General features: G+C 67.8%; 5 protein-coding genes across 5 annotated transcripts; 3 read left to right on the top strand and 2 right to left on the bottom strand.

Moving 5' to 3' along the window:
• Positions 1–931: 931 nt before the first annotated feature.
• On the top strand, positions 932–2,212 carry CHLNCDRAFT_48772 (hypothetical protein; the record flags this gene model as incomplete). Its single annotated transcript, XM_005847989.1, has 7 exons — positions 932–979; positions 1,072–1,165; positions 1,261–1,316; positions 1,405–1,451; positions 1,561–1,645; positions 1,763–1,868; positions 1,980–2,212. The coding sequence occupies 7 exons, from the start codon at positions 932–934 to the stop codon at positions 2,210–2,212; spliced, it is 669 nt and encodes a 222-aa protein (XP_005848051.1).
• Positions 2,213–2,564: 352 nt separating this feature from the next.
• On the bottom strand, positions 2,565–3,656 carry CHLNCDRAFT_22901 (hypothetical protein; the record flags this gene model as incomplete). The annotated part of the gene is made up of 4 exons (XM_005847828.1): positions 2,565–2,701; positions 2,886–3,003; positions 3,125–3,223; positions 3,612–3,656. The coding sequence occupies 4 exons, from the start codon at positions 3,654–3,656 to the stop codon at positions 2,565–2,567; spliced, it is 399 nt and encodes a 132-aa protein (XP_005847890.1).
• Positions 3,657–3,919: 263 nt separating this feature from the next.
• On the top strand, positions 3,920–7,006 carry CHLNCDRAFT_145248 (hypothetical protein; the record flags this gene model as incomplete). The annotated part of the gene is made up of 8 exons (XM_005847988.1): positions 3,920–4,084; positions 4,233–4,380; positions 4,555–4,667; positions 4,801–4,962; positions 5,191–5,293; positions 5,516–5,698; positions 5,861–6,309; positions 6,488–7,006. 8 exons carry the CDS (start codon positions 3,920–3,922, stop codon positions 7,004–7,006), a joined length of 1,842 nt encoding a protein of 613 aa, XP_005848050.1.
• Positions 7,007–7,773: 767 nt separating this feature from the next.
• Positions 7,774–14,561, bottom strand: CHLNCDRAFT_145247 (hypothetical protein; the record flags this gene model as incomplete). The annotated part of the gene is made up of 20 exons (XM_005847827.1): positions 7,774–7,845; positions 8,017–8,233; positions 8,450–8,571; positions 8,751–8,912; positions 9,089–9,229; positions 9,402–9,489; positions 9,715–9,947; positions 10,135–10,202; positions 10,380–10,554; positions 10,760–10,964; positions 11,122–11,361; positions 11,563–11,816; positions 11,990–12,187; positions 12,384–12,506; positions 12,713–13,045; positions 13,184–13,297; positions 13,467–13,664; positions 13,852–13,974; positions 14,137–14,235; positions 14,367–14,561. 20 exons carry the CDS (start codon positions 14,559–14,561, stop codon positions 7,774–7,776), a joined length of 3,360 nt encoding a protein of 1,119 aa, XP_005847889.1.
• Positions 14,562–16,103: 1,542 nt separating this feature from the next.
• CHLNCDRAFT_145246 (S-adenosyl-L-methionine synthetase) lies at positions 16,104–18,806 on the top strand (the record flags this gene model as incomplete). The annotated part of the gene is made up of 10 exons (XM_005847987.1): positions 16,104–16,137; positions 16,487–16,515; positions 16,723–16,818; positions 16,975–17,193; positions 17,368–17,652; positions 17,806–17,970; positions 18,115–18,303; positions 18,407–18,477; positions 18,617–18,668; positions 18,765–18,806. 10 exons carry the CDS (start codon positions 16,104–16,106, stop codon positions 18,804–18,806), a joined length of 1,182 nt encoding a protein of 393 aa, XP_005848049.1.
• Between the last annotated feature and the right edge of the window lie 4,387 nt (positions 18,807–23,193).

Here is a 23,193-nt window from a genome sequence, read left to right as displayed (position 1 = left end):
GCCGCGCACCTGTCCTGGGTGCTGCCGTCCACCAGGACCACGCCCTGCTGCTTGATGGCCCGCAGGGTAGCGCTGGGCACGGCCAGGCTCAGAAATTTGGTAGGAGGCACACACTCCGCCGAGACCTTTCCCTCTCGGAGCAGGCAAAACGCCTCCAGGGCGTCTGCCTCAGCTGCCAGCGCTATGCTGCAGGGCAGGGAGGGAGAGTTGCTGATATGGTCCCCCGCTGCAGGGCTTGGGGCAGGTTTCTCAGGCAACGGCCGCGGCTTACATGAACGTGGGGTTGCCGGAAGCCCCCCACCAGCCTTCCTGGCCACGCCAAGGCCAAGGCCGCGGGGAGAATTAAGGAGGTTGTAGCTTGCGAGCCCAAATCAGTGGCCGCCAGGGTTTTACCCCCGGTAGATTTCCAAGGGTTGGGCGCGGTCTCGGCGCCCCGGCGGTGGGCAGCAGGGGTAGCGTAGCCAGCCCGGACGACCGCCATGACCCCTTCCTTGGCAGGAAAGCTACACTACCCCCCTGACATTGGGAGGGTGCAGCACACACCAGGCCCCCGGGCCGTGCGAGGGGGGCAGCCCGATCGCCCCGATTGAAGCAGAGCTCCTGCAAAATTAGCCTTTTCAACGACTGGGGGCATCCGGCCAAATACAAGGGGGTTCACCTCCCGCCGCGGTGCGCTTGGGGGGGCAAAAGCCCGCCGGACCCCGCCGCCCCGCCTGCCCTGCCCCGGGCGTTCCTTTCCCCTTTTGGCAGTTGCAACCAATGTTCTGTGTGGTTTGCATATTGATGCAACGATCAGCAAAAGCAGCATTTGCAAAATAACAATTTGCAAAAAAAATGCAAAATTTGCAATTTGCATTGGTATTTCAGAATTAAGCAACCGTTCGATGCTTTCGAACCTGCAGATCGCCAAGTGCCCGCAAGACCCTGCAGCATGGCCTCGCGGCAGCGGTCTGATGACGACTATGACATGCTGCTCAAGGTGTGACGACAAATTGGCATTTCCCCAAACCCTTGACTGCGTGCTCACCTGCCACTCAGCGCACCCCGGCCAGCTCCTGCCGGCCCGCACAGGTGGTGCTGATCGGTGATTCGGGCGTGGGGAAGACCAACTGCTTGAGCAGGTTCTGCCGCGGCGAATTCCAAGCCAGCTCCAAGCCAACAATAGGTGTGGGCAGACAGGCTGCGCAGCGTGGCACCCAAACCGCGAGCTGTGCAGCCGCGTGCAGTTCTGAGCAGCTCGCTCCTCTGTCTGCCCCCCAGGTGTGGAGTTTGCCACAAAAGCTCTGACGATCGAGGGAGACCTCATCAAATGCCAGGTGTCTGGGTGTGGGTGGGCGGGGTGGGAGCTGGTGGGATGTCATGGGGAGGGGGCTCAATGCTTTGCTACCACCGCTGCTCCTGTAGATTTGGGACACAGCGGGGCAGGAGCGCTACCGAGCCATCACAAATGCGTGAGTGGGCGGTGAACAGGCTTGTCTACCTGGCTGCCCACCCGGCTCCCCAGCTGCTCGTGCGTGTACTGGTGCAGAAACATCATGTGCTTGCATACCGCTGCTGCAGATATTATCGCGGAGCTGTTGGCGCGCTGCTGGTGTATGATGTGACACGAGCATCAAGTTTCGAGTCCATCCCGCGCTGGCTGAATGTGAGTGTGTGTGTCCGGGCACTGGACATCAACGCTGGTTCGGCAGAGCTGTTGATGCCCCATGCTGGGGCTTGGCGGCCTCGCCCAGTGTGCCTCCCCACGCCGCCTCCTGCGCAGGAGCTGCGGGAGCATGCCAGCAGCGACATGGTGGTTATGCTGGTGGGGAATAAGACCGACCTGGTTGACCAGCGCGACGTCAGCATGCAGCAGGGTCAGGAGCTAGGTGCGCGCAGTCTACGAGGACACCTGTGTGAATGATGACCATTTATTTGTTTCTCAATTTGTTGCTGACCCAGTCATGTCACTCCTTCTCCTGCTGTGTGCCCTCCTGCAGCCCAGCGCGAGGGGCTGCTGTTCATCGAGACCTCGGCGCTGGATGGCAGCAACGTGGAGCAGGCGTTCTCGCGGGTGGCGGCAGAGATCCACGGCATTGTGCGCAAGCGGCGGCTGGAGTCGCAGGCGGCAGAGGACGAGGAGCTGGCGCCCATGCCGCGCGGCATCAGCATACCCATCGCCGTGCAGCCCACGCAGCCCCAACAGCAGCAGTCGAGGTGCTGTAGCAGCTAGTGCGACAGCAGCTGGGCTGGCCCGCGCCTTGTACCGACACCAGTTGTATCAACATGTGGCAATCTGCCGCAGAAGGAGCGCCCCTCAATCTGACTGCCTGAATGCCCGGAACCTCCTTGCGCTCTCTTGTTTGTTGTGAACAGTTCAGCGATAATCAGTACTGGGAGCAATAGTTGGCAGAAGCTTCAGTCAAGTGGCAGTCAGATGTGGCGGTCGGTGGGAGCGAGGGGCGGCAAGCAGGCAGCAGACAAGGGAGCAAGAATGTGTGCAGCACAACGAGGCCAGGGCGCAGCACTTAAAAAACTGGCTGCGGGACGGGAAGAGTTGACACAGCCACGCATGGGCCCGGCAATCAGCCCCGGCCGCCGCGACCGCCTTCGCCCCTTCCCCCGCGGCCGCCCTCGCGCCCCCTGCCGCCCTCCCTGCCCATGCCTCCCCGGCCGCCGCCTCTGCCTCCGCGGCCACGGCCGCCACCCGCTGGCCTCTTCTCTGCAGGCAGGAGCAGGCGGAAGCGGAGAAAGAAAGAGGTGGGCAGAAGGGCAGGGAGGCAGGCCGCGAGTGCTGGTCCATCAAAGCCGACGCAGGCCATCATCAGTCATGCCAGCACCAGCACCAGGCTCAGGCTGCTGCCCGGCCTCCCATCGGCTCAGCTGGCCCGCCCTGCCCCGCTCACCGTCCCGCCGGAAATCTGCCTCCTTAGCCTTGTCCAGCACCTCGTCGGGCACCCGCAGGTACTTGATGGTGTTGCCGCGGATGTAGGCCTCGGGCATGCGCCAAAACCGGTCGCCGTCCTGGAGGGAACAAAGCAGCCCGCGCACACCATCAAGTCAGAATGGGCGTCGGCACCAGCAGTGGCTCTGCCTTTGCAAGCAGGCACAGTTGTGCACCCCCCGCACAAACCCCGGGCAGCACCTTTGATGTGCAGATGACCTCCCGCAGGTGGATGTTCATCCATGTGTCGCACTGCACCATGTGGCCATTGTACGTCTCCCCATTCTTTAGCTCAATCAGCTGCAGAGGGGCAGCAGGCAGCAGGCAGGCAAGCCGCATTCCGTTTAGCAGGACTGTTCAGCTGCTTGGTGGCACTCGGCGGCAGTGGGCTCGTCCCGTGCGAGCAGTTGATGGCCACACCACTGCTGAGGTTACACCGGAGCCGCATGCACAGGCCAAATCGGGCTGTCCAACCTTTTCAGGCCAGCTTTGGCCCATAAAATGCAACCCCAGAAAGCGAGCGGGCGGGCGGGCAGTGGCAGGTCGGCAGGCAGCAGCAGGGGGCTCGGCGCCGTCGTGCGTCGCCGCCTCCGTCACGTTCTTTGTCGCTGCTGAGTGGATCCACGCCGGGGAACCAGCCAGCAGCAGCGCCCCAGGCCAGGCGAGGGCGGTGATGGTGCGCACTTACCACCGGGTGCGCCGCCGCCGTCTTCAACAGCACCAGAGGCAGCATGGCGGACCGCCAATGGCCTCAATCGAGAGCAGGAAGAGCCAGCAGGGGAGGTGGCCACTCGATCAAACCCGTGTGGTATGCCCAGAGATCCCTGCGCTATCGGTAGCAACCGGTGTTCAAAGATAGACAGGGGGAGGGGGCGGCGGGGCGCTGCATCGCCCTGCCTTCGAAGAAAGGCACGGTTCTTCCCGACGGAGTGGCCCTGGCAGGCCCTCTTTCGCCCAGCCGCCAGCATCTCACAGGCACACTTGCATGGCAAGCTGATGGCGCCCAACAAGCAGAATGGAGCCCCGGCAGCAGCAGACAACGCCGAGTCTCCCGTCTTGGCCTTCTGCGCCAAGCGGCTGAGGAACCTGCGCAAGAGGCTGCGCAATGCCGATGAGATCCAGGCGAAGCTGGAGTCTGGGAAGGCCCTCAACCCGGACCAGGTGTGCATGGCCTCCTCGGCTGCCAACTGAGGCCGCCGTGCCTCTGGATATGCCCAGACCGACTTGCACTCGCGCCAAGAAGCGCCTTTTGCCGCGGATGGCTTCAGCTCGGTCGGCATGCCGCTGATCGTTGCCGCTCCCCTTGCAGGAGCTGGCCCTGTCCAGCAAGCCGGGCCTGCTGGCGGCCATAGAAGAGCTGGAGAAGATGGCCTCCGGCCTGAAGGAGGCCCTGAAGGAGGAGCTGGTGGCCGCGGCCGCCGAGGCCCGCACCAAGGCGCTGGCCCAGGCGGAGGCAGGTGCACAAGCTCCTGCCCCTACACAGGGCTTGTGCAGTGCCCCCATCAGGGGTCGGCACGCCCGGGTTGGCGCCCTTGCGGCCTTTGCTGGCCTTGCCTGCCGTCACTGCTGCCCACGCTGCGCCTCCCCTCTCACCGCCGCTGCCCCTCTCTGCACTGCCCGGCCTGCCGCAGCGGCGCGTGAGAAGGCGCAGCAGCAGAAGGGCGAGGCTGAGTATGTCGCTGAGCGGGAGGCGGCGGTGGCTGCCGCCACCGAGGCCGCCAAGGCTGAACTGGAGGCGGAGAAGGTGCGGTGTGTGGGCTGCAGAGGGTGGGGCGCCTGGTCTCCAGGGAAGGTCCTCCAGGGACGAGCACTGGCTGCAGACACACGACGGCGCTCCGAGCACCGTGCTGGTGCATTGCCGCCGCCGCTGCTCGCAGGAGAAGGCGGTCAGCGCCGCGGTGGCCGAGGCGGTGGCGGCCGTCAAGGCCGAGGTCGAGGCGGGCGCCGCCGAGGCGCTGGAGGCTGCCCGGGCCGAGGCGCGGGCGGCGGCTGCGGAGGAGGCTGCGGGCACCCTGCTGGACCTCATGTATCTGGGCAACGTGAGGCCCGCCTGGCCGGCTGCCTGCCTGCAAGAGGGGCCGGCTGGCTGCGGGCTGCCTGCCTGACGGGCGCAGCAGCGCGCGCACCGGAGGCACAGAGCAGCCACGAGATGCAGCTGGGCGCCGGCAGCAGCAAGTGGCGCGGCAGCGTCATGGCCGCGACGCACCGGCGCGCTGCGCCCCGCCAGCAGCGTCAACCCTCGCCGTCCCTGCCTCCCTCCCCTGCAGAGCTTCGACACCATGACCCGCACCCCCTACCTGGCCCAGATTGCCTACCACGAGCGCGCCCACGCCGTCGCCTACGCCCAGCACTTTGGCGTGGCGCTCACGGGTGGGCGGCGCGCAGCCGGCTGGTGTGGCTGGCCGGGGCTGAGTGCTGCTGGACGCAGCGGCCAGGGGAGCGCGCCTGGGTTGTTGGGGCGGCATGGCCTCGTAGGGTGCGGCCACGCAGCCGTGCGTGTGTTTGGGCGAGGCCCCTCTTTGCCTCACGTCTTTTGGCCTCCCTCACCGCCCACACACCACCACCACCACGCCGCACCACCCCTGCCCGCAGACGACGACCTGAGCGCTGTGGTGCTGGCCAGCCATGCTCTGTCCATGCGCCTCCCTCTGGGCGCCCCCATCAGCCACGCCGAGGCGCTGCAGCACTGCAAGGAGCTGGCCGCCAAGCTGCTGCAGCGCAGCAGCGAGCAGCAGGCGCTGCCGCCGGGCGCGCCGCCCACCACCCCCCTCACCTGTGCGTCCACCGGCAGTCGCGCTGTTCCTGCACAGTCCTTATGCTGCTGCTGCTGCTGCTGGATATGGACAAGCCAGCAAGCCAGCAGCTCCTCGGGAGCCGGAGCCTGGCCCCTCCCTCACCCACACATTGGCTGCCGCGCCTGCTGTGCCCGCTGTGCAGACGCTGAGCTGGCGGACAAGCTGGCGGCCATCAAGTCGCTGCAGCTGTTCCCGCTGGTCCCGCCCTACCCCATCCCGGCCATGGTGCAGCCCGCCTCCAAGCCCGCCTCGCCCGCCCCCGGCCAGGCCGGCGAGGAGGCGGCGCCCGCTGCCGCCGCCGCCACCGCGGCACCGGCTGCACCTGCCGCCGCTGCCGCTGCTGCCGCGCCCCGCACCGTGTCCCCTGGTGCCAGCGGGGAGCTGCCCACCGCTGAGCAGGCGGCTGCCTCTGGCCAGAATCTGGTGGGGCACTTCTTTGGAGGCGCTGCTGCGGCGGCGCCCGGCGCCGACGGCTCCGCCCCCACGTCTGAGGCCCCTGCCGCCGCTGCCGCGGCCCCTGCTGCCGAGGAGGGCGGCGCTGCGGGCGAGGGGGCCACCCCCGAGGATGCCCGCTACCCTGTGGTGCACCAGGTGTGGGGGGGCGGGGGTGCCTCCTGGCCTCCTGCGCAGGCCTTCACTGCCTGCTGCAGCTGGTGGCGGGCTGCATGCCACCCAGCCTGTGCAGCTCCTGGCTGCTGTGCTTCATAGAATGCGACTGTCCCTTGCTGTAACCCGGTGGCGGCTGCACCCTCCCCCTGCCCTGCTGCAGGCTGACCCGGGCTTCACAGCCCCGCCCGCAGACAGTGTGCCGCAGCCCGGCGCCCTGTCCTTTGCCGGAGACAAGTCGCTGGGTATCTCTGGCCCCCTGGATGCCGCCGCGGGCGGCAGCGGTGCCGCCGAGGCGTCTGCCGAAGGTGGCGCTGCCGGCGCGCCCGACGGCATGCGCTCCGGCCGCGGCGGCGGCCGCGGCGGCAGCGCCTGGGGCGGCCGCGGCGACGGGCGTGGCCGCGGCCGCTACTACAGCACCCCCGGCCGTGGCCGCAGCGGCGACTTTGTGCCGCGCGGCGGGCGCGGCGGAGAAGGGTATGGCGCGCGTGGCGGCGGCGGCTTCCGCGGCGGCCGGGGCCCGCAGGAGGGCGGCTACGGCGGCGGCCGCGGCGACATGTACCGTAACGAGGGAGGCTGGGGCCGTGGAGGCCGCGGCGGGCGTGGGCGGGGTATGCAGCCCGCAGCCGCCGGCACCGCGCCCCCGCCAGCGGCCGCCCCCGCGCAAGCCGCCCTGCTCTGACGAGGCACCCACCTTCCTTGCTCTCGCTTGATCTCAACAGGCGGTGGGGGCGCGTGCTACCACGCTGCCGCTGCCGCCTGGCTTGCCTCCACCCCTTTTGCCATTTGTCTGCCGCACCTCTTGGTTCCACGCTGCACCCCACTTCTCCGCACCAGCACAGCGCACCGCGCCCTTGACCCCGCTAATCGTTTTTCTGTTGTTGGCGCGTTTGCATTGTTCAGCTTGACTCGCTCGCATCTCCTAGCTCCCCCGCTCTCCGGCTCTGTTTATCCCGCACCGATGACATGTAAGACCCACATGCCACCCATGCTCTGGCACGAGATGAGCACGGGCAGCAGGAAGGAGAAGAGATGTCAACACCGTTTGCCTGCACTGCTGTCCACCCCTTCTACTGTGCCACCCCTGCATATTGGCGGCTGCCACCTGCCAACTTTGGGTATAGCATTCCATCAGTCAAAAATTCCAGTTGGTCGGCACGCAAAAATCCGGGGACAGGAGCAGTAGCGGGGGAGAGGGGCAAGCACGAAGAGCAGGGAGGGAAGGTAGAAGGGGGTTGGTTGGGGGAGCGGTTGCAAGGGGCGTTGCCCCGCTGCGCACCCCCGCCTGCCTGGTGTTGAACTGAAAGTGTGTGATCAAATTGATAGCAGCCCTCCTGGATTCTTGCTGGGCAGGCGGGGCCGATACTCGGGAATCTCGAGACGAATTGGGGCGCCGCTGCCGGCGCCGTCAGTGCTCACGTGGACTCAAGCAAGCGGTGGGGAGGAAGGCTAGTCCTCCTTTGCCTTGGCGGGGAGCGCAGCTGGCTTGTTGACAAAGTTGCGGCCAATGAACTTGAGCACCTGCTCCAGGCAGGCAGGCAGGCAGGCAGGCAGGCAGGAGGGGGGCAGGGTTAAAAGCGCTGGCTGTGCACAAGCAAAAAACACATCGGTGATGCCACCTGCACACCCCACCCAATCCACAACAACCCCACCAACACCCACACATCCACACATCCACACACACACACACACCTCGTCCAGCAGGATGACCGGCAGCGAGTATGCCAGAACCAGCAGGCACTCGTTGAGGGAGAGGGGCACGATGGAGAAGATGTCTGCCAGCAGGGGCACGTACAGGATGACAGCGTGCAGGCCCAGGCTGACCACCATGGCCACCAGCAGCCAGGGGTTGCGCCAGGGGGGCATCTGCACCAGGGAGTTGTCCTCGGACAGCGCGTTCATGGCGTTGCTGCACGGGGTGGGGTGGGGTGGGGGTGAAGGGAAGGGGGGGAGTGAAGGGAAGGGTGTGAGCAGCAGGGCAGCAGCGCTGACACACAGCAGCATCAGGGCACTGGTGCACAGCTGGCGGTGGTGGCAGCATGGGTGCGTGACTGCGACCGAGGGCGCCCTCCGCCCTCCAGCACACCCCTGCTCACACCACCACCACCACCCCCGCCCAGCTCACAACATCTCGATGGCCACCAGCACCGACAGCGACAGCGTGGACGCCTTGACCTTGCCCACAGTGAAGTAGTCGCAGGGGTGGTCAAAGGTGACGGTGGCGCTGCCCGCGGTGTAGGGAGAGGCCTGCAGCGGGCAGGGGCAGGGGCAGCGTCGTGCGCAGGCGAAGACCAGGAACAGGCTGAGGCCGGCCGGCCAGGTAGGTGGCAGGGCACAGCCCTGATGCATCGTTATTCTTGCCCTGGAGGTGCGGCTGCCCCGGGGCTCACACCCCCGAAGCGTGCCCAGCCCGCTGCGCAGCCCACCTGGAAGCCCTCCCATGAGCGGCACGACTCCCAGTCGCGCAGCTGGGCAAAGGTGATGGGCGTGTGGCCGTCCCCCGACAGGTCGATGCCCAGGAAGGAGGAGGAGGTGTACCAGGTGGCAAAGGAGCCCACGGTGGCAAAGCCGACGTAGGAGCCCACCACCTGCGGCACGGGGAGGGGGCAGCCAGGGGGCAGTGAGGCGGCGAGGCGAGGAGGAGCCCTCTGAGGAATCCAACCTGGCCTGCCCTGCCCTGCCCTGCCCTGCATGCATTGGCCCAGCCACCCCCCAGCCCTGGAAGATTCTCCTGACGCCCACAGCAGAACCCGGCACCGCGCACCAGCCAGCGGAAGAGGATCCAGGGCGTGATGAAGTGGTCGTCTGCGCGGCGCGGCGGCTTGGTCATGATGTCGGGGTCGGCGGGGTTGAAGCCCAGGGCGGTGGCGGGGGGGCCGTCGGTCACCAGATTGACCCACAGCAGCTGGGGGCGGGGAAGAGGGGAGCAGGGGTGGGTGGGTGGGCCGTCAGAGAGGGCAGCGCTGCAATGCAAAGATATTGGGCCAGGGAGACGGGCGGCCACAGCAGGGCACTGGCCCCATGCACGCCGAGCGGTGCCCAGCGCACGGCTGGCTGCCCTGCCCACCGCCTCACACCTGCACGGGGATGAGGCCCTCTGGCAGGCCCAGCGCCGCGGCCAGGAAGATGGAGGCCACCTCGCCAATGTTGGAGGAAATCATGTAGCTGCGCGTGGCAGGTGGGGTGTGGTATGCGTGAGGGGTGGTGCAGCGCGGCGGCCCTCGACCGTATACCCCAGCCCAGCCCAGCCCAGCCCCTCCTCCAAACCACCGGCCGGCGACGCTGCTGGGCGGCAGGAAGCCGCATGCTGGCTGGCAGCCAGCGCTCGCATCCAGCCACCCAGGCCCCTACGTAGCCACGCCAGGGCGGCCCCGCAGCAGCCCCCCGCACCGAATGAACGCCTTCATGTTGTTGTAGATGGCGCGCCCCTCCTCCACCGCCGCCACCACGGTGGCAAAGTTGTCGTCTGCCAGCACCATGTCGCTGGCCTCCTTGGCCACCTCGGTGCCCGTGATGCCCATGGCCACGCCAATGTCGGCCAGCTTGAGGGCGGGGGCGTCATTCACGCCGTCACCCGTCATCGCGGTCACCTCGCCCATGTCCTTGAGCAGGCGCACAATGTCCTGCGCACACAAAGGGCAAGGGGGTGGCGGGGATGTGTGTGATGGCGAGGGAGAAGTCAAGTTGGGGTAAGGTGAGGGGCCAGGCAAGGAGGTGAGCGGCCACACGGCCTGGCGGGTGGAGCATTGGGGGCGAGGGCCTGGGCAGGCATGACGCAGTCTACGATTCACTTCTGCATGAAGCGGTCACCTGCTTGTGCCGCGGCTCGGCGCGCGAGAAGCACAGGCCTCCCGGCTGCGACAGCACCTCGCGCTTCTCTGCAGGGCGAGGAGCGGGGGGGTGGGTGCACACACACGGGGCTTGAAGCAAGCGGGCTGTGGCAGTGGCCAGGGCCAGCAGTCAGGGAACCCGCACAAGACCACAGCGCAGGCCCTGCCTCAGCAGACCAGCCAGGGAGCAGGGGCGGTCAGGCCCCAGGTCTGGGGGGTGCGCACCCGTGTCCGGCAGTGCCGCGAATGCCAGCCCCGTCAGGGAGCTGCCCTCCAGCGCCTGCCCCTCCTCAAACACGCCGATGGAGCGGCAGATGGCCTCCGCCGTCAGCTTGTTGTCCCCGGTAATGACCACCACACGGATGCCGGCGGCGTGGCAGTCCTCAATGGCGGGGCGCACCTGTGGGGGGTGGTGCGAGGGGGCAGCGGCAGGAGGGTTGTCGGCGGCAGGCGCAGCAGGATGGCAGCGCCGCCCCGCTCAGGCTCCCACTCTCCCTCCAGCCCTCTCAAAACAGGCGGAAGGCTGGTGGATGGCACGCAGGCCGCGTGCCCCGCTGCACCAGCGCACCCCAGCACCGCCCCCGCGGCCCCGCCTGCCGGCGCACCTCGGGGCGCGGCGGGTCCTGCAGGCCTGCCAGCCCCAGGAACACGAGGTCGCTCTCAATGGCCTCGTACTGCGCCGGGTCGGCCAGCCGCTTGCGCGCCCTGTGCCGCTCGCTGCCGTCAAAGTCGGCCAGGTCAGCCAGGTCGGAGGCCTTGAGGGCAAAGGCCAGCAGGCGCAGCGCGCGCGCCGCCAGCCCATCCAGCAGCCTGCGCAGGCGGCGGCGTGGGGCCGGGGTGGAGGGAGGGTGCCAGCTGGGTCAAGCTGGCGCCAGAGGGGGCGATCACCAGCAAGGTGCTCCAACCTGCATTCTGCAACTCCCATGGCTCTGCAGAGGCATCCCGACACCCAGCGCCCCCACCCCACCTGACCAGCTCCAGGCGCGCCTCCTTGTCCAGTGGCACCACGCTGCCGTCAGCCAGCATGACCTTGGTGCACCGCTGCAGCACACACTCGGCGGCGCCCTTGACAAACAGCACGTTGCCGCCGCCCGCGGCGCCGCCGCCCAGCAGGGAGGTGAGGCGGCCGGAGCGGCGGGGGGTGGCGCCCGCGGCGCCGGCGCCGGGACCCGCAGGCGAGGGGCTGCAGATGACGCTCATCGACTTCCTGCGGCACAGCAGGCACGGCAGGGAGTCGGTGTGTGGATTGGGTGGACTGGGGCAGTGGGGTCCTTGTCGGGTGTGTGCATGAGGCCAGGAGAAGGAGGGGACGGCACGCTGCCAGATGCATCCATCCCTGAGGGGAGCAGCTGCAGGCACGCAGGCGGGCACCACCACAGTGCCCTCCCCGCCAGCCTGGCGCCCCCACCTGTCGCGGTCAAACTCCAGGGTGGCCAGCTTCTCATACTTGGAGGCGTGGAAGGCGCAGGCGCCCGTGGGGCTGGCCTCAGGGTCCGCCTGCCTCGCCCGCACAATCTGGCGCTGCGCCGCCTCGCCCGGCACGCCCAGCTTCTCGGCCAGCACCAGCAGCGCCGCCTCGGTGGGCTGCCCCACGGAGCGGTGGTGCCCCGCCTTGTACTCGATGCGTGCGTCGTTGCACAGCGCGCACGCCTCGGCCAGCGCCTGCGGGGAGGGGCGGGCGGGGCCCGGGGGCGCAGTGGCCCTGGCGTGTGGCAGCGGCGCAACAGCCGAACAGCAGTGGTTTCCCACCAGCTGCCCACCGGTCTCCCTTCCCCGGCTCCAGGCCCAGCCAGGCCCAAGCTAGCACCCAGCCCCAGGTTGCGCCCTGCACACACCTCCAGGTTGCGATCCAAGCCGGCCAGCCCCAGCACCGCGCCGCCATCCGGATCGTAGGTGGACCCCGTGACCTCCCACTGCGCCAGCTGCGTCAGCGAGCGCCCAAAGGCCACCAGCCGCACCGCCGACATCTGGTTGGTGGTCAGCGTGCCGGTCTTGTCCGAGCAGATGACGGTGGTGCAGCCCAGGGTCTCTACCTGCGGGGAAAGGGGGTGGGGGGCAGGCTGAGCCGATGAGAGGGGGCCTGGGAAGCAGCAGATGGCTGGCGACTGAGCAGGCCAGGACATGTGCTGAGTGCTGCAGTGATCTCGGGGCGCCCCATCCCCCAGCCTGCACACCAAAGCCCAGGACAGGCGCAGCGCATGGGCGCCACCTGCCCCGCTCCTCACTCACGCTGGGCAGCTGGCGCACGATGGCGTTGCGCTTGGCCATCTTGCGGGTGCCCAGCGCCAGGCAGGTGGTGATGACGGCGGGGAGGCCCTCGGGGATGGCGGCCACAGCCAGCGCCACAGCCACCTGGCACAGAGCAGCGGCGGCGGCGGCGATTCGGTCGGTGGCGGGCAGCAGGCCGCGGCAGAAGGAGGAGGCGGGTGGCAGGTGGCAGGCAGTAGCTGGCAATTGGCGGGCGGATGACAACAGGGGGGAGCAGTGCCAGCAAGCGGCAGCAGGGGCAGCAGCGACAGGTGGAACCACCAGCGGCAGGGGTGGCAGGCGGGCGCCACCTTGAAGTAGAAGGTGGCCTTGGCCACGGAGAACTCGACAGTCGATGGGTCGGGGATCCAGGAGCCGGGGAAGGGCTTCCAGCTGAGGAAGTGCTTGTAGTTGATCAGCCACACTGCAAGGGGTGGAGGCAAACGCAAGGCCGCAGGGCAATGAAGGCCAGGCACGGCAGCTGAGGGGCCCGAGCATGTGTCGGTGCTGGCGCGGCCTGCTGCCCAGCCCGCGGCGGCCGCCTTGCCTGCGATGCAGATGTAGAGGATGACCTTGGCCAGCATCTCGCCAAACTCATCCAGCTTCTTCTTCAGGGGCGTGTCGCTCTCCTCCTCGCTCGCCTCCTGCGGGGCGTGGTGTGTGCGGTGGTGCAAGTGGGTAGGCACAACAAGGCAGCGACAAATCACCCATTCACGACAATCAATAGGGAAACAAGAGCAGGAGGAGCAAAAGAGCATGTGTCACCCGCCCAACCCCCCCACCTGGATCTGCGCCTGGATCTTGCCAATCTCTGTGTCCATGCCGATGCTGTTCACCACGCCCAGGCACGCGCCAGACGCGATGCCCGTCCCCGCAAACAGCATGCACTCCTTGGCCTGCACACACAGCCAGTAGCAGCAGCAGTAAGCAGCAGCAATAACGCAACCAAGCACTCCTGAATCCCGCATTCCTTTCCCTCCAGCACCCTTCACCAGCCTCCAGCAGGCTCACCACTCGCCCACCCAGCCTGCCACCACACACACACACACACAGCACAGCCCCCACCTGCAGCTCGCACTCCTCCTGCGCCACCGGCCCCGCCGACTTGGCCACCGCCACCGACTCGCCCGTCAGCGCCGCCTGCTCCACGCGCAGCACCGCCGTCTTGAGCTGCACCACCCGGATGTCGGCGGGCACCTTGTCTCCCGTGTGGATCTCCACCACGTCCCCAGGCAGCAGCTCGCGAGCAGGCAGGTCGGAGATCTGGAGCCAGGCAGGGGAGCGGGGGCAGCAGGTGAGGCTCGGGCGCATGGGCCGCAGGCTGGCAGGGGCAGCGCCAGTTAGAGGCAAGCACGCCACCAGGCCCTGGCACGTGCGCCGCCGCCAGCACCAGCAGCCTGGCAGCAGCATTGGCGGCCCCCGCCCATTTCCCTGCCCCTGGCTCACTCACCAGCTGGCCGTCGCGGAAGACCTTGGCGGTGTCTGCCGTCATCTCCTTGAGCGCCTCCAGCGCATTCTCCGCGTTGCTCTCCTGCCACACACCCACTGTGGCGTTCAACACTAGGATCAGAACCTGTAGGGCAGGAGGGGAGGGCGCAGGCAGATGCAGGCTTGACAGGACGAGCGGGGCTGGGCCGCATCCGAGCCAGCAGCAACGTAGCATGTTGCCAGAGCGGCGCTGGGGTGTTACTGCTGGCACCAAGCACGGTGTACTGCGCTGCAAGGGGCGGCTCACAATGACGAGCGGCTCGATGAAGGCGCGCACGCCAGACTCGTCGGGGTTGTCCTCAAACAAAGCCAGGCCAAACGAGACGGCCGCCGCCAGCAGCAGGATCTGCACGGCACAGGCGGGGCAGGCACATGAGCATGGCACCATTCGGCGCCAAGCAGGCAGTGTAGACTGCAAAATGGGTGCTGGACTGGCCAGCGGCTGGCAGCGGCTGCAAGCCTAAGCGGCGAGCGCACCTTGACAAGCGTGTCATCAAACTGCTCAAGAACGAGTTTCCAGAGGGGCGTGCCGGGCGCCTTTTGCAGCTCATTGTAGCCGCACTTGGCGCGCCGCGCCTCCACCTCGCTGCTGCTCAGCCCTGCCGCCAGGTCTGTGCCATGGTGCTTCAGCACTTCGTCCGTCGGCGCCGCCCAAGCCGGCCAGACAGCCATAGTGATGGTGGCCTCTCAACTGCCACGGTGCCCGGGCGATGTGTGCTTCAGCGATGCCACAAACTCGGTCAGCTGGAGTTGTCCACTGACTGCTCTAAGGACTGCCAATCTGCACAAAGACCGACCACAGAGCAGGGAGATGAGGAAACAAAAGCGGCGGTGGCGGGTGGCGGGCGTCACGCAGCAGCAGTCGAGTGTGGTGGGCCTGGGCGTGGTAAGGGGGCCTATCCTGCGGCACTGCAGGCCTATCCTGCGCGGCCTTCGCTGTGGCGGGACAGGCCTGAGTTCAGAGCCGCACAGAAGAGCACTGTGTTCGGCAGTTCGTCGGCGCGGCCCGCTCACCAGCGACTATCCCTGAGTGTGAAGCCTGACGGTCAATGGCAATGGGAAGGGACGGAGCGCCTTTGGAGTGGTGATGGCTCTCAGAGCCAGAGTGCCTGCACCTCTCTTCGCTGCAGCTCGATGCTGGCGTAGATTGGCAGCGGCGAGGTGGCAGCGATGTGGCTTTGAGAAGGGGCTAGCGAAAATCTGGGCGTCAGGGATGTAGTGCTCCAGCACTCGAGTGTACTTGCACCCCGCCGCTCGCTGTGCATGCACTGTGGGATTCATCCCTTGAGGGTTGTGCTGAATCCCCCATGACCAGCCAGCCGTATCCCCTGCCACCACACTCCCAATGCACCGCTGTGCACCACAGCTGACTACAAACCCAAGCCGCCGCCGCGGCAGAGGCCGTGCACAGCAGCACCGCCACCCGCAGCCAACCAAGCTCTGGACCGCCGCACTGCGCAAATAGCTGATGTTTGCGAGATATATACGCTGTATACAGCTTGTGCCATGCAGTATAGGCAGCTTCGGCTCTGTTCGGTGCTTGCAGCCTCCACCCGACTCAGTTGCACCTCGACTGCAACCCGTAGACGTGTCAGTTCGTACCTAGCCAGGAAGCAGCCTCATAAATGACCTCATGCTGTTGATCCCCACTGAATTGGGTATGCTTGAAGCAACAGAGTGCACGGACAGCAGCGTACTCGGTTCGAATGATGCAAGCTCGTGGCCGGGGCGCGGCCAGCAAGCGCGGCACCGGCGGCAGCGGCGTGCAAGGAAGCTGGGGCGGCATACCGCGTGAATTGCTCAACTTGTACCCATTACGTCCTTGCACCCTACGAGCCCATGAAGCAGGCAGCAGCACGGGGGGAGCGGCATGTTGAATGTTGCAAGTGGTTGCAGCCGGCCCCTGGCCAGCCTCCATTGCAGCCTGCATGTGACCACTGCAGAACAGCAGGGCGTCTCAGGGGAAGAACGGACAGGGCGATGTCCCCGCCTGGGTCTCTCGCTGGAAAACGAATGGCAGCCTTGGTGGGGCGAGTGCTGCCTGCCCCGGCCTCTTCCCCTTGGTGGCAGCGGTGTTCAGGAATCAGGTGAGGCACTGTGGGCATTGCCACGCCCCCGCTGGCCCCCCATCACCCGCGTCCTGCCATCAGCGACTCACAGCGGCTCCCTCCCCCCGTGGTGCTGCAGGTCTCGGCCAGCATCTGACAAGCAACCATGTCTGGCGACACGACCTTCCTGTTCACCTCTGGTGAGCAAGGTGTTCGGTGGGGCACCCCTCAATCAGCGTCCAACTTTGCCCGCACAGCACAGCCAGCGCCTCCTGACGCACTAGCAGCGGCTGTGAGGCAATGCGCCGGCGATCGGCGCCTGGCGTGGCCTCAGCCAGGCAGCGCGGTTGCGCCGCCGGCGGGTGGCAGCAGCGGCGGCAGGCGGGGGCGACACGTCCTGCCTGCCACCTTCGGCTGCCTGCTGCTGATGCCTGCGGGATGCTGGCGCTTCCAGCGCATCCTAGATGGGTGTTGGTCTGCCAGCTGTGCCCAGCCGATTCAGCCTCCTGCTCACGTGCCGCTGCCGCCTGTTGCGCTGCCCACCTGCAGAGTCGGTCAATGAGGGCCACCCCGACAAGGTGCTTTGCTGTGCCACTTTTTCTGTACTGTGTGGCTGGATGGGGTCCCCAGCCATGCCAGGCAGCGACCGCAAGCTTCCCAACCCGGTGCCACGCCCCCTGCCTTGCCCAGCCTCTCGTTTGCTGCTCATGTGCCCCTACCTCCCCGCTGCCTCGCGTGTTGGCTGACCTCCGGCCCCCTGCCCTCCTCCCCGCCCCTGCCTGCAGCTGTGCGACCAGGTGTCTGATGCCGTGCTGGACGCCTGCCTGGAGCAGGACCCCGAGTCCAAGGTGGCCTGCGAGACCGCCACCAAGACCAACATGGTGCGAGCGGGGTCGGGAAGACGCAGAGCCGCTGGCCGCCGTCGCCAGCCCCGCTCCCCCGCCGCCGTGCCCTGCTGCGGTTGCCTCGCCCTGTCGCCGCCTGCGCGCATGCCCCGCATGCGCCCCACTGCGGCGACGCGGCGTGCCCTCGCGCAGGTGATGGTGTTTGGCGAGATCACGACCCGCGCTAAGGTGGACTACGAGGCGGTGGTACGCAAGACGTGCCGCGACATTGGCTTCATCTCCGACGACGTCGGCCTGGACGCCGACAAGTGCAAGGTGCTGGTGCACCTGGAGGAGCAGAGCCCCGACATTGGGCAGGGCGTGCACGGCATGGGCACCAAGACGCTCGAGGAGATTGGCGCCGGCGACCAGGTGCGGCAGGGGCGCGTGGATGTGGGGGGCCGGCTGCCAGGCAGCCCTGCTGTGCAGCAATCTGCCAGGCAGCAGTGCACCGCGTGCTGAGGCTACGTTGGTTGGGTCCTGGGTAGCGCCTGCGCCTGGCGCCGCTCCGCGTCGAGGCGCCGCCAGGCTGCGCTGCCCCCGCAGGGCCACATGTTTGGCTACGCCACCGACGAGACCCCCGAGCTCATGCCCCTGACCCACGTGCTGGCCACCCAGCTGGGCTACAAGCTGACCGAGGTGCGCAAGAACGGGGTGTGCCCCTGGCTGCGCCCCGACGGCAAGACCCAGGTGACTGTGGAGTACAAGAAGGACGGCGGCGCGGTGGTGCCCCTGCGCGTCCACACCATCCTCATCTCCACCCAGCACTCCCCAGACGTGTCCAACGACAAGATCAAGGAGGACCTCATGGAGCACGTCATCAAGCCGGTGGTGAGGGGGCAGGCCGCACTGCCGCTTGGATGCTTTTTTTATACATTTTGTGTTCGCTGCTCTGCTGTCTGCGGGCATGACGGTGCCCGCTGCCTGGCCTTTCCCTTGGCCCCAACCCGCGCCCACCCTCCTCTGCCCCTTGTGCCCTGCCAGGTGCCCGCCAAGTACTTGGATGACAAGACCATCTTCCACCTCAACCCCTCTGGCCGCTTTGTGATCGGCGGCCCGCACGGCGACGCCGGCCTGACCGGCCGCAAGATCATCATCGACACCTACGGCGGCTGGGGCGCGCACGGCGGCGGCGCCTTCTCCGGCAAGGTGCTTGGGGTGCTGCCTGGGCTGCTGGATTGCTGATGCTGCTGGCCTGCTGCAGGTGGCAGGGTGGCGAGCGGTGGACAGGCCGGCTTGCCACCACCCTCCGCTCCCAACCTGCCCCCTCCTGCCCCGCCTGCCTGCCCGCAGGACCCCACCAAGGTGGACCGCTCCGGCGCCTACATTGCGCGCCAGGCAGCCAAGTCTGTGGTGGCAGCGGGCCTGGCGCGGCGCTGCCTGGTGCAGGTGTCGTACGCCATTGGCGTGCCCGAGCCACTGTCTGTGTTTGTGGACACCTATGGCACTGGCACCATCTCCGACAGCGAAATCCTGGCCAAGGTGAGTTGCGGGGAGAGGGGGAAGGAGACCAGCTCAGACAAGTCTCCATCAGTCCCATGGGGCTCATGCTACTAGGCCAAACCCTCTTTTGCCCTCCCCGCAGGTCAAGGCCACTTTTGACTTCCGCCCCGGCATGATGGGCAAGGCCCTGGACCTCAAGCGCGGCGGCGACCGGTGAGGGCTGTGTGCCAAAGGGTGGAGCGGGGCAGGGGCAGGAGAGAGCGCCAGCGATGGCCCGCCTCTGCTGCCGCCCACGATCTGGAACCCAGGTTGCGATTTCACAACCTGTTTCCTTGGCTTCCCTGCCTTGCAGTTACATCCACACAGCTGCCTACGGCCACTTTGGCCGCAACGACAAGCCCGAGGTGAGTTTCAATCAATGATGGAGCAGGGCTGAGTGCAGTAAGGTGCCCCCGCAGAGCTTTTCCTCTTACCTTGGTTTGACTTCCATGCTTCTGCAGGTCTTCACCTGGGAGAAGGTGCTGCCCCTCAAGGATGCATGAGGGCTGCTCACCCCGCTGCCCAGCATAGACACTTAGTCGGCAGCGTTACCGGCGGCGCCACCTCAAGCCGGACCACCATTCACCTTTCCGCTGCTCTCACTTCCTGCTCCCATTATTTAGTCTTCACTTGGCACTCCAGTCACTTTTGCTACCTGAAATAGCACAGGCATTGACGCACCAGGGGGTGGGGAACAGCGCCTCTCGTGCTGCCATGCATGTCTCTCCGGAAACGCACGAGCGGCTGCCTAGCCCGCCTCTTTTGCATTGCTGGCAGTCAGTCCGAGCAGCAGATGAGGCCCAGGCAATCTGGCTTGGGTACCCACCAGGAGGCGTTGTCGGCTCGGGCGGGGCGGCAGTGGCACACTTGCCGCCGCAGCCGCTTGCCACAACCTTGCCACTTGCTTTCAATGGTGCATGGTTGCTCGTTCCTTGGTCTCCCTTGTCCATGCTGCCAGCAAGCAGAACAAACTTGCAGGAGCAGGTTGCCGAGGCTGTCAACCGGATTCAAACCACGCTGCCGACGGGCCCGCTGTGTGCCCCGACGGGAGCGACCCCTTGGGAATGCCGGCCCCTCAGCGCCCCCCACTTCACTCCCGCGTTGCTAACAGTGTACCCAAGCCCCTTGACCCAGCGCACAGCAGCCTGCGTTAGCTCGCTGACCCCACGGTGCCCACTCTCGCCGCCACCAACCCCCTGGCTCCCCTGTCGAGCTTGGCCGCGGCAGCAGGTGACCGTGTCGCTGGCAGCAGCCCCACCTAGCTAGCCAGCCGAAAGACCCGCGGGTGAGAGGGGGTCCCTCAGTGCGGCAGCCTTCCAGCGCTTCCAGGACGCCCAGGCCCCCTCCCCACGCCTGGCTCGGCCCCTGGAAGTCTTCTGGGGGGCGCGGGGGGACCGCACCGCGTTGACGGCAAGGTCTTCCGAGTCTATCCAGCGCGCACCCATTTCTGTCTCCTGAGTTGCCCCCTGCAACTGGTGCGACCTGCAGGCGGCTCGGCGCCCGCAATGGAGGGCTGGCAGACGCACCAGGCCCAGGGCGCCACCGCTAGTGCGCGGTGGCTGCAGTTTGCAGAGTGGCTGCGCCAGCAGGCCGGCGGGCCGCCCGAGGAGGCGGTCAGCGAGGCCTCAGCCAGCGACGCCGAGGAGGCCAGCCTGCTGCCTGAGGGCCCGAGCGCAGCCACCCCCTCCTCTAGCACTGGCGCCAGCAGCCAGAATGGCAGCAGCGGCAACCTGGCGGCAGTGGCGCGAGCAGCGGGCAACGGTGCCCCGCGTGTGGCGTCCCCCGCCCCCGTCTCGCCGGGCCAGCTGGCACGCCACGCCACCCTTGCGCCGCGCCTGCCCGACTGCCGTGCCGAGATGCGGCTGACCAGCGACTCCTCCAGCCGCGCGCGGCAGGAGATGACTGTCATGCTGGCGGCGCCGGGCATGCCGCTGCACGAGGCGCCCGTACTCACTTGCAAGCAGGTGCGGGCGTGGCTTGCATTAGCGAAATGCGCGTTGCGCAGGGCCAGGCAGCTGGTGCAAGGGTGCCTGCGGCATCAGCATGTCTGTGGCAGGCCAAGCAGAAGTTTGACCTGCTGTCCCTGCTGTTTTGACAACACCCTTTGTATGTGGCCGCCACTTGTGCTGATGTGGCCGCCGCTCCTGCTGCTGCTCTTCCGCCTGCAGGCCAGCTCTCTGATGGCGGCCATCTGCGAGCCGCTGCTGAGCCTGCCGGTGGGGCGGCTGACACGCAAGCTTGCGGCGCCCACCAAGCTGCAGCCCACAGACGACCGCGGCGTGCTGTCCCTGTGGCTGCTCCCCGACGACAGCCTCTCCCTGGTCTGGCAGTCGGCGCAGCACCTGGCGCCCGCAGCCGTGGACGAGATGGCGACAGCGGCGGTCCCCAGCAGCAGCAGCAGCAGTGGCAGCAGCAGTGGCAGCGACAGCGGCGGCGGCGCCCCGGCGCTGCCCGCGGTGCAGCAGTCGTGCTCGGTGGCGGTGTGGGAGGAGCTGGCGCACTTCCCAGCCATGGCGCACCTGCTGGACGACGCGCCAGGTGCGCCGCCTGCTTGTCTGGCTGCTTCCATCTCGCCCTGCTGCGCAAGGCTGGGGCAGGGCAGGAACAGCAGGCTGGGCCCAGCGTCCTGTGCGCTGCGCCGCTGTGGCACGCCTCCTCTGCTAATCCACGCCTGCCTCCCGCCATGTATGGCGCAGTGGTGACCATCCACATGCTGCGCGGCGACGCCTCGGGCCGCTCGTTCTACATCCGCGTGCGCAGCGACGTGTCGGAGGCCAACCTGGAGGCAGCCACTGCGGCGGTGCCCGACGCCAGCCGCCTGCTTGCACAGCAGCAGCAGCAGCGTGCCGGCATCTCGCCCGCCACGCCCGGCAGCACCAGCGGCGGCAGCGGCGCCAGCCTGGCGGTTCAGGAGCCCGACAGCAGCGGCGCGCCGCGCATGTACTTCTGGCTGACCAACCGCGACCTGGGGCGTGCCGTGTACAGCCTGGGCCGCCTCAAGTCGCTGCTCAAGCGCCCGCCCACGCTGGCCAAGCGCTCGGGCGTGCCCGAGCGCCAGCTGGCGCAGCTGGGGGCCTGGGTGCAGCGCGCCGACTTGGCGGCCGTGGCGCAGCAGCAGCGCGAGGCGCGGCAGGCTGGGGAGCAGGAGGAGCAAGAGGGCAGCCAGGCCGCGTGGAGCGAGCGGCAGGGCGAGAGCGGCGCCTCGCCTGAAGCAGCCGCCGCCCCCACCTCAGCAGCAGCAGCAGCGGAAGCCCGCCACCGTGCCGCAGCAGGCAGCAGGGCTCGCCCCGTGGGCCTGTCCCCGCTCCTGCAGGCCCCCGGCCTGCTGCTGGGACACACCATGGCGGCCGCGGCACAGATGCAGGGGGGCATGGCGGCGGCGCTGCTGCCGCCGCTCCCCGGCTCCAGCCCAGGAGCGGCTGCCTCCAGCGGCGGCGGCGGCGCTGGCGGCGAGGGCGAGGCCGTGGCCTGCGGCTCCTCCACCGTGTCTGCCACCGCTGCGGCCCTGTACCAGGACCAGCGCTTCAACGTGGTCTGCCCCTGCACCATCAGGCGAGGCAGGGAGGGTGGATGGCGGGAGGGAATCCCAGGGGTGTGGGCACACACAGCGCTGCATCGCCGGGGCAGCCTCAACCGGCGCTGAAGACGAGCCCGTACACCATGCCAAGCCTGGCCGCTTCCTGATGCCTGCCCCCGCTCCCACCATCCCCTGCGTGCAGCGTGGTGGTGAGCATGCGGATGCAGGCTGCGGCCAGCGCCGCCGTAGACCCCGCGCTGCTGCCGGCAGAGGCCAGCGCCCGCGCGCGCGCCGTGGCTGAGCGCCAGGCCAAGACCGCGGTGGACCGCAGCGGGCGGCAGCGCATCGAGGAGCGCCTGGCCGAGGTGGTGATCCGAAACGTCCGAGCCCAGCGCAACCGAGCGCGCAAGGAGCGGCAGGTGCAGCGGGACGGGGCGGCTCGCCAGGCGCTGGCCCGCCAGGCGCTGCTGCTGGCGCGCCAGGCGACCGGCCGCACGGCAGAGCCCTCCCCTCCTGCGCAGCAGCAGCAGGAGGGGGCGGCTGCGACCGTGCCCTCCACCGCCTCCGCCCACATGCCCCACAGCAGCCCCTTTGCCTTGGCAGCCGCCAGCAGCGGGGAGTGCGAGCTGGCGGCGCCCGCCAACGACCACACCACGCCCCCATCCTTCGCCACCCCGCTGGCCAGCGGCGGCGGCGGCGGCCGCGCCTTCTCCTCCCCGGCGGCCCTGCCCATCCCATCCCCGGCGCTGCCAGGCAGCCGCGTCACCCTGGGCAACCTGCACTCGCTGCTGAATGCCCCGCGCCTGGACACAGCCAGCAGCCAGAGCAGCGCCACCGACGAGCTGGGCGGCACGGCAGGCAGCGCAGCCGCGGCAGCCGGCGCAGCCATGGCGAATGGCCGTGGCAGCGCAGCCGGTGCCCCTTCAGGCGCGCTCAGCATCGCCGACCTGGCTGAGCTGCTGGGCAAGCACGCAAAACTGGACTAGAATCACCGGCGGCTTGTAGCAACAAGTGGCTCGTTTGTCTCCAAGAGCCACCACCTGCCGCTGAGGCACCGCTGTGCCGGAGCCCCTTTGCACATAGGCACCCCCATGGCTTTTTCTTGCTTCGCTCTATCCCCTTCCTCTCCTCTGCTTGCTCCGTATCACGCTCAAATCTTGGCTGCTCCCCAGTGCTGGAACCGCGTTGGGGAGTACCCCCATTCTTTGTTCTTTCCTTTTTAGCATTATTTCGTTCCTGGCATGGCCCATCGGAATGCACATGCTCCCGAGCCTTCGGCCACATGCCCGCCCCTGGCTCCCGACCCAATTTTTGCACACATCAAGCTGGGAATGCCTCGCCAGCCCTTGAAAATGTATTCACCGTCTCACATT

Source organism: Chlorella variabilis (assembly GCF_000147415.1).
Source record: "Chlorella variabilis unplaced genomic scaffold CHLNCscaffold_9, whole genome shotgun sequence".
NCBI lineage: Eukaryota > Viridiplantae > Chlorophyta > Trebouxiophyceae > Chlorellales > Chlorellaceae > Chlorella > Chlorella variabilis.
This window is presented reverse-complemented; position numbering and strand designations above follow the sequence as displayed.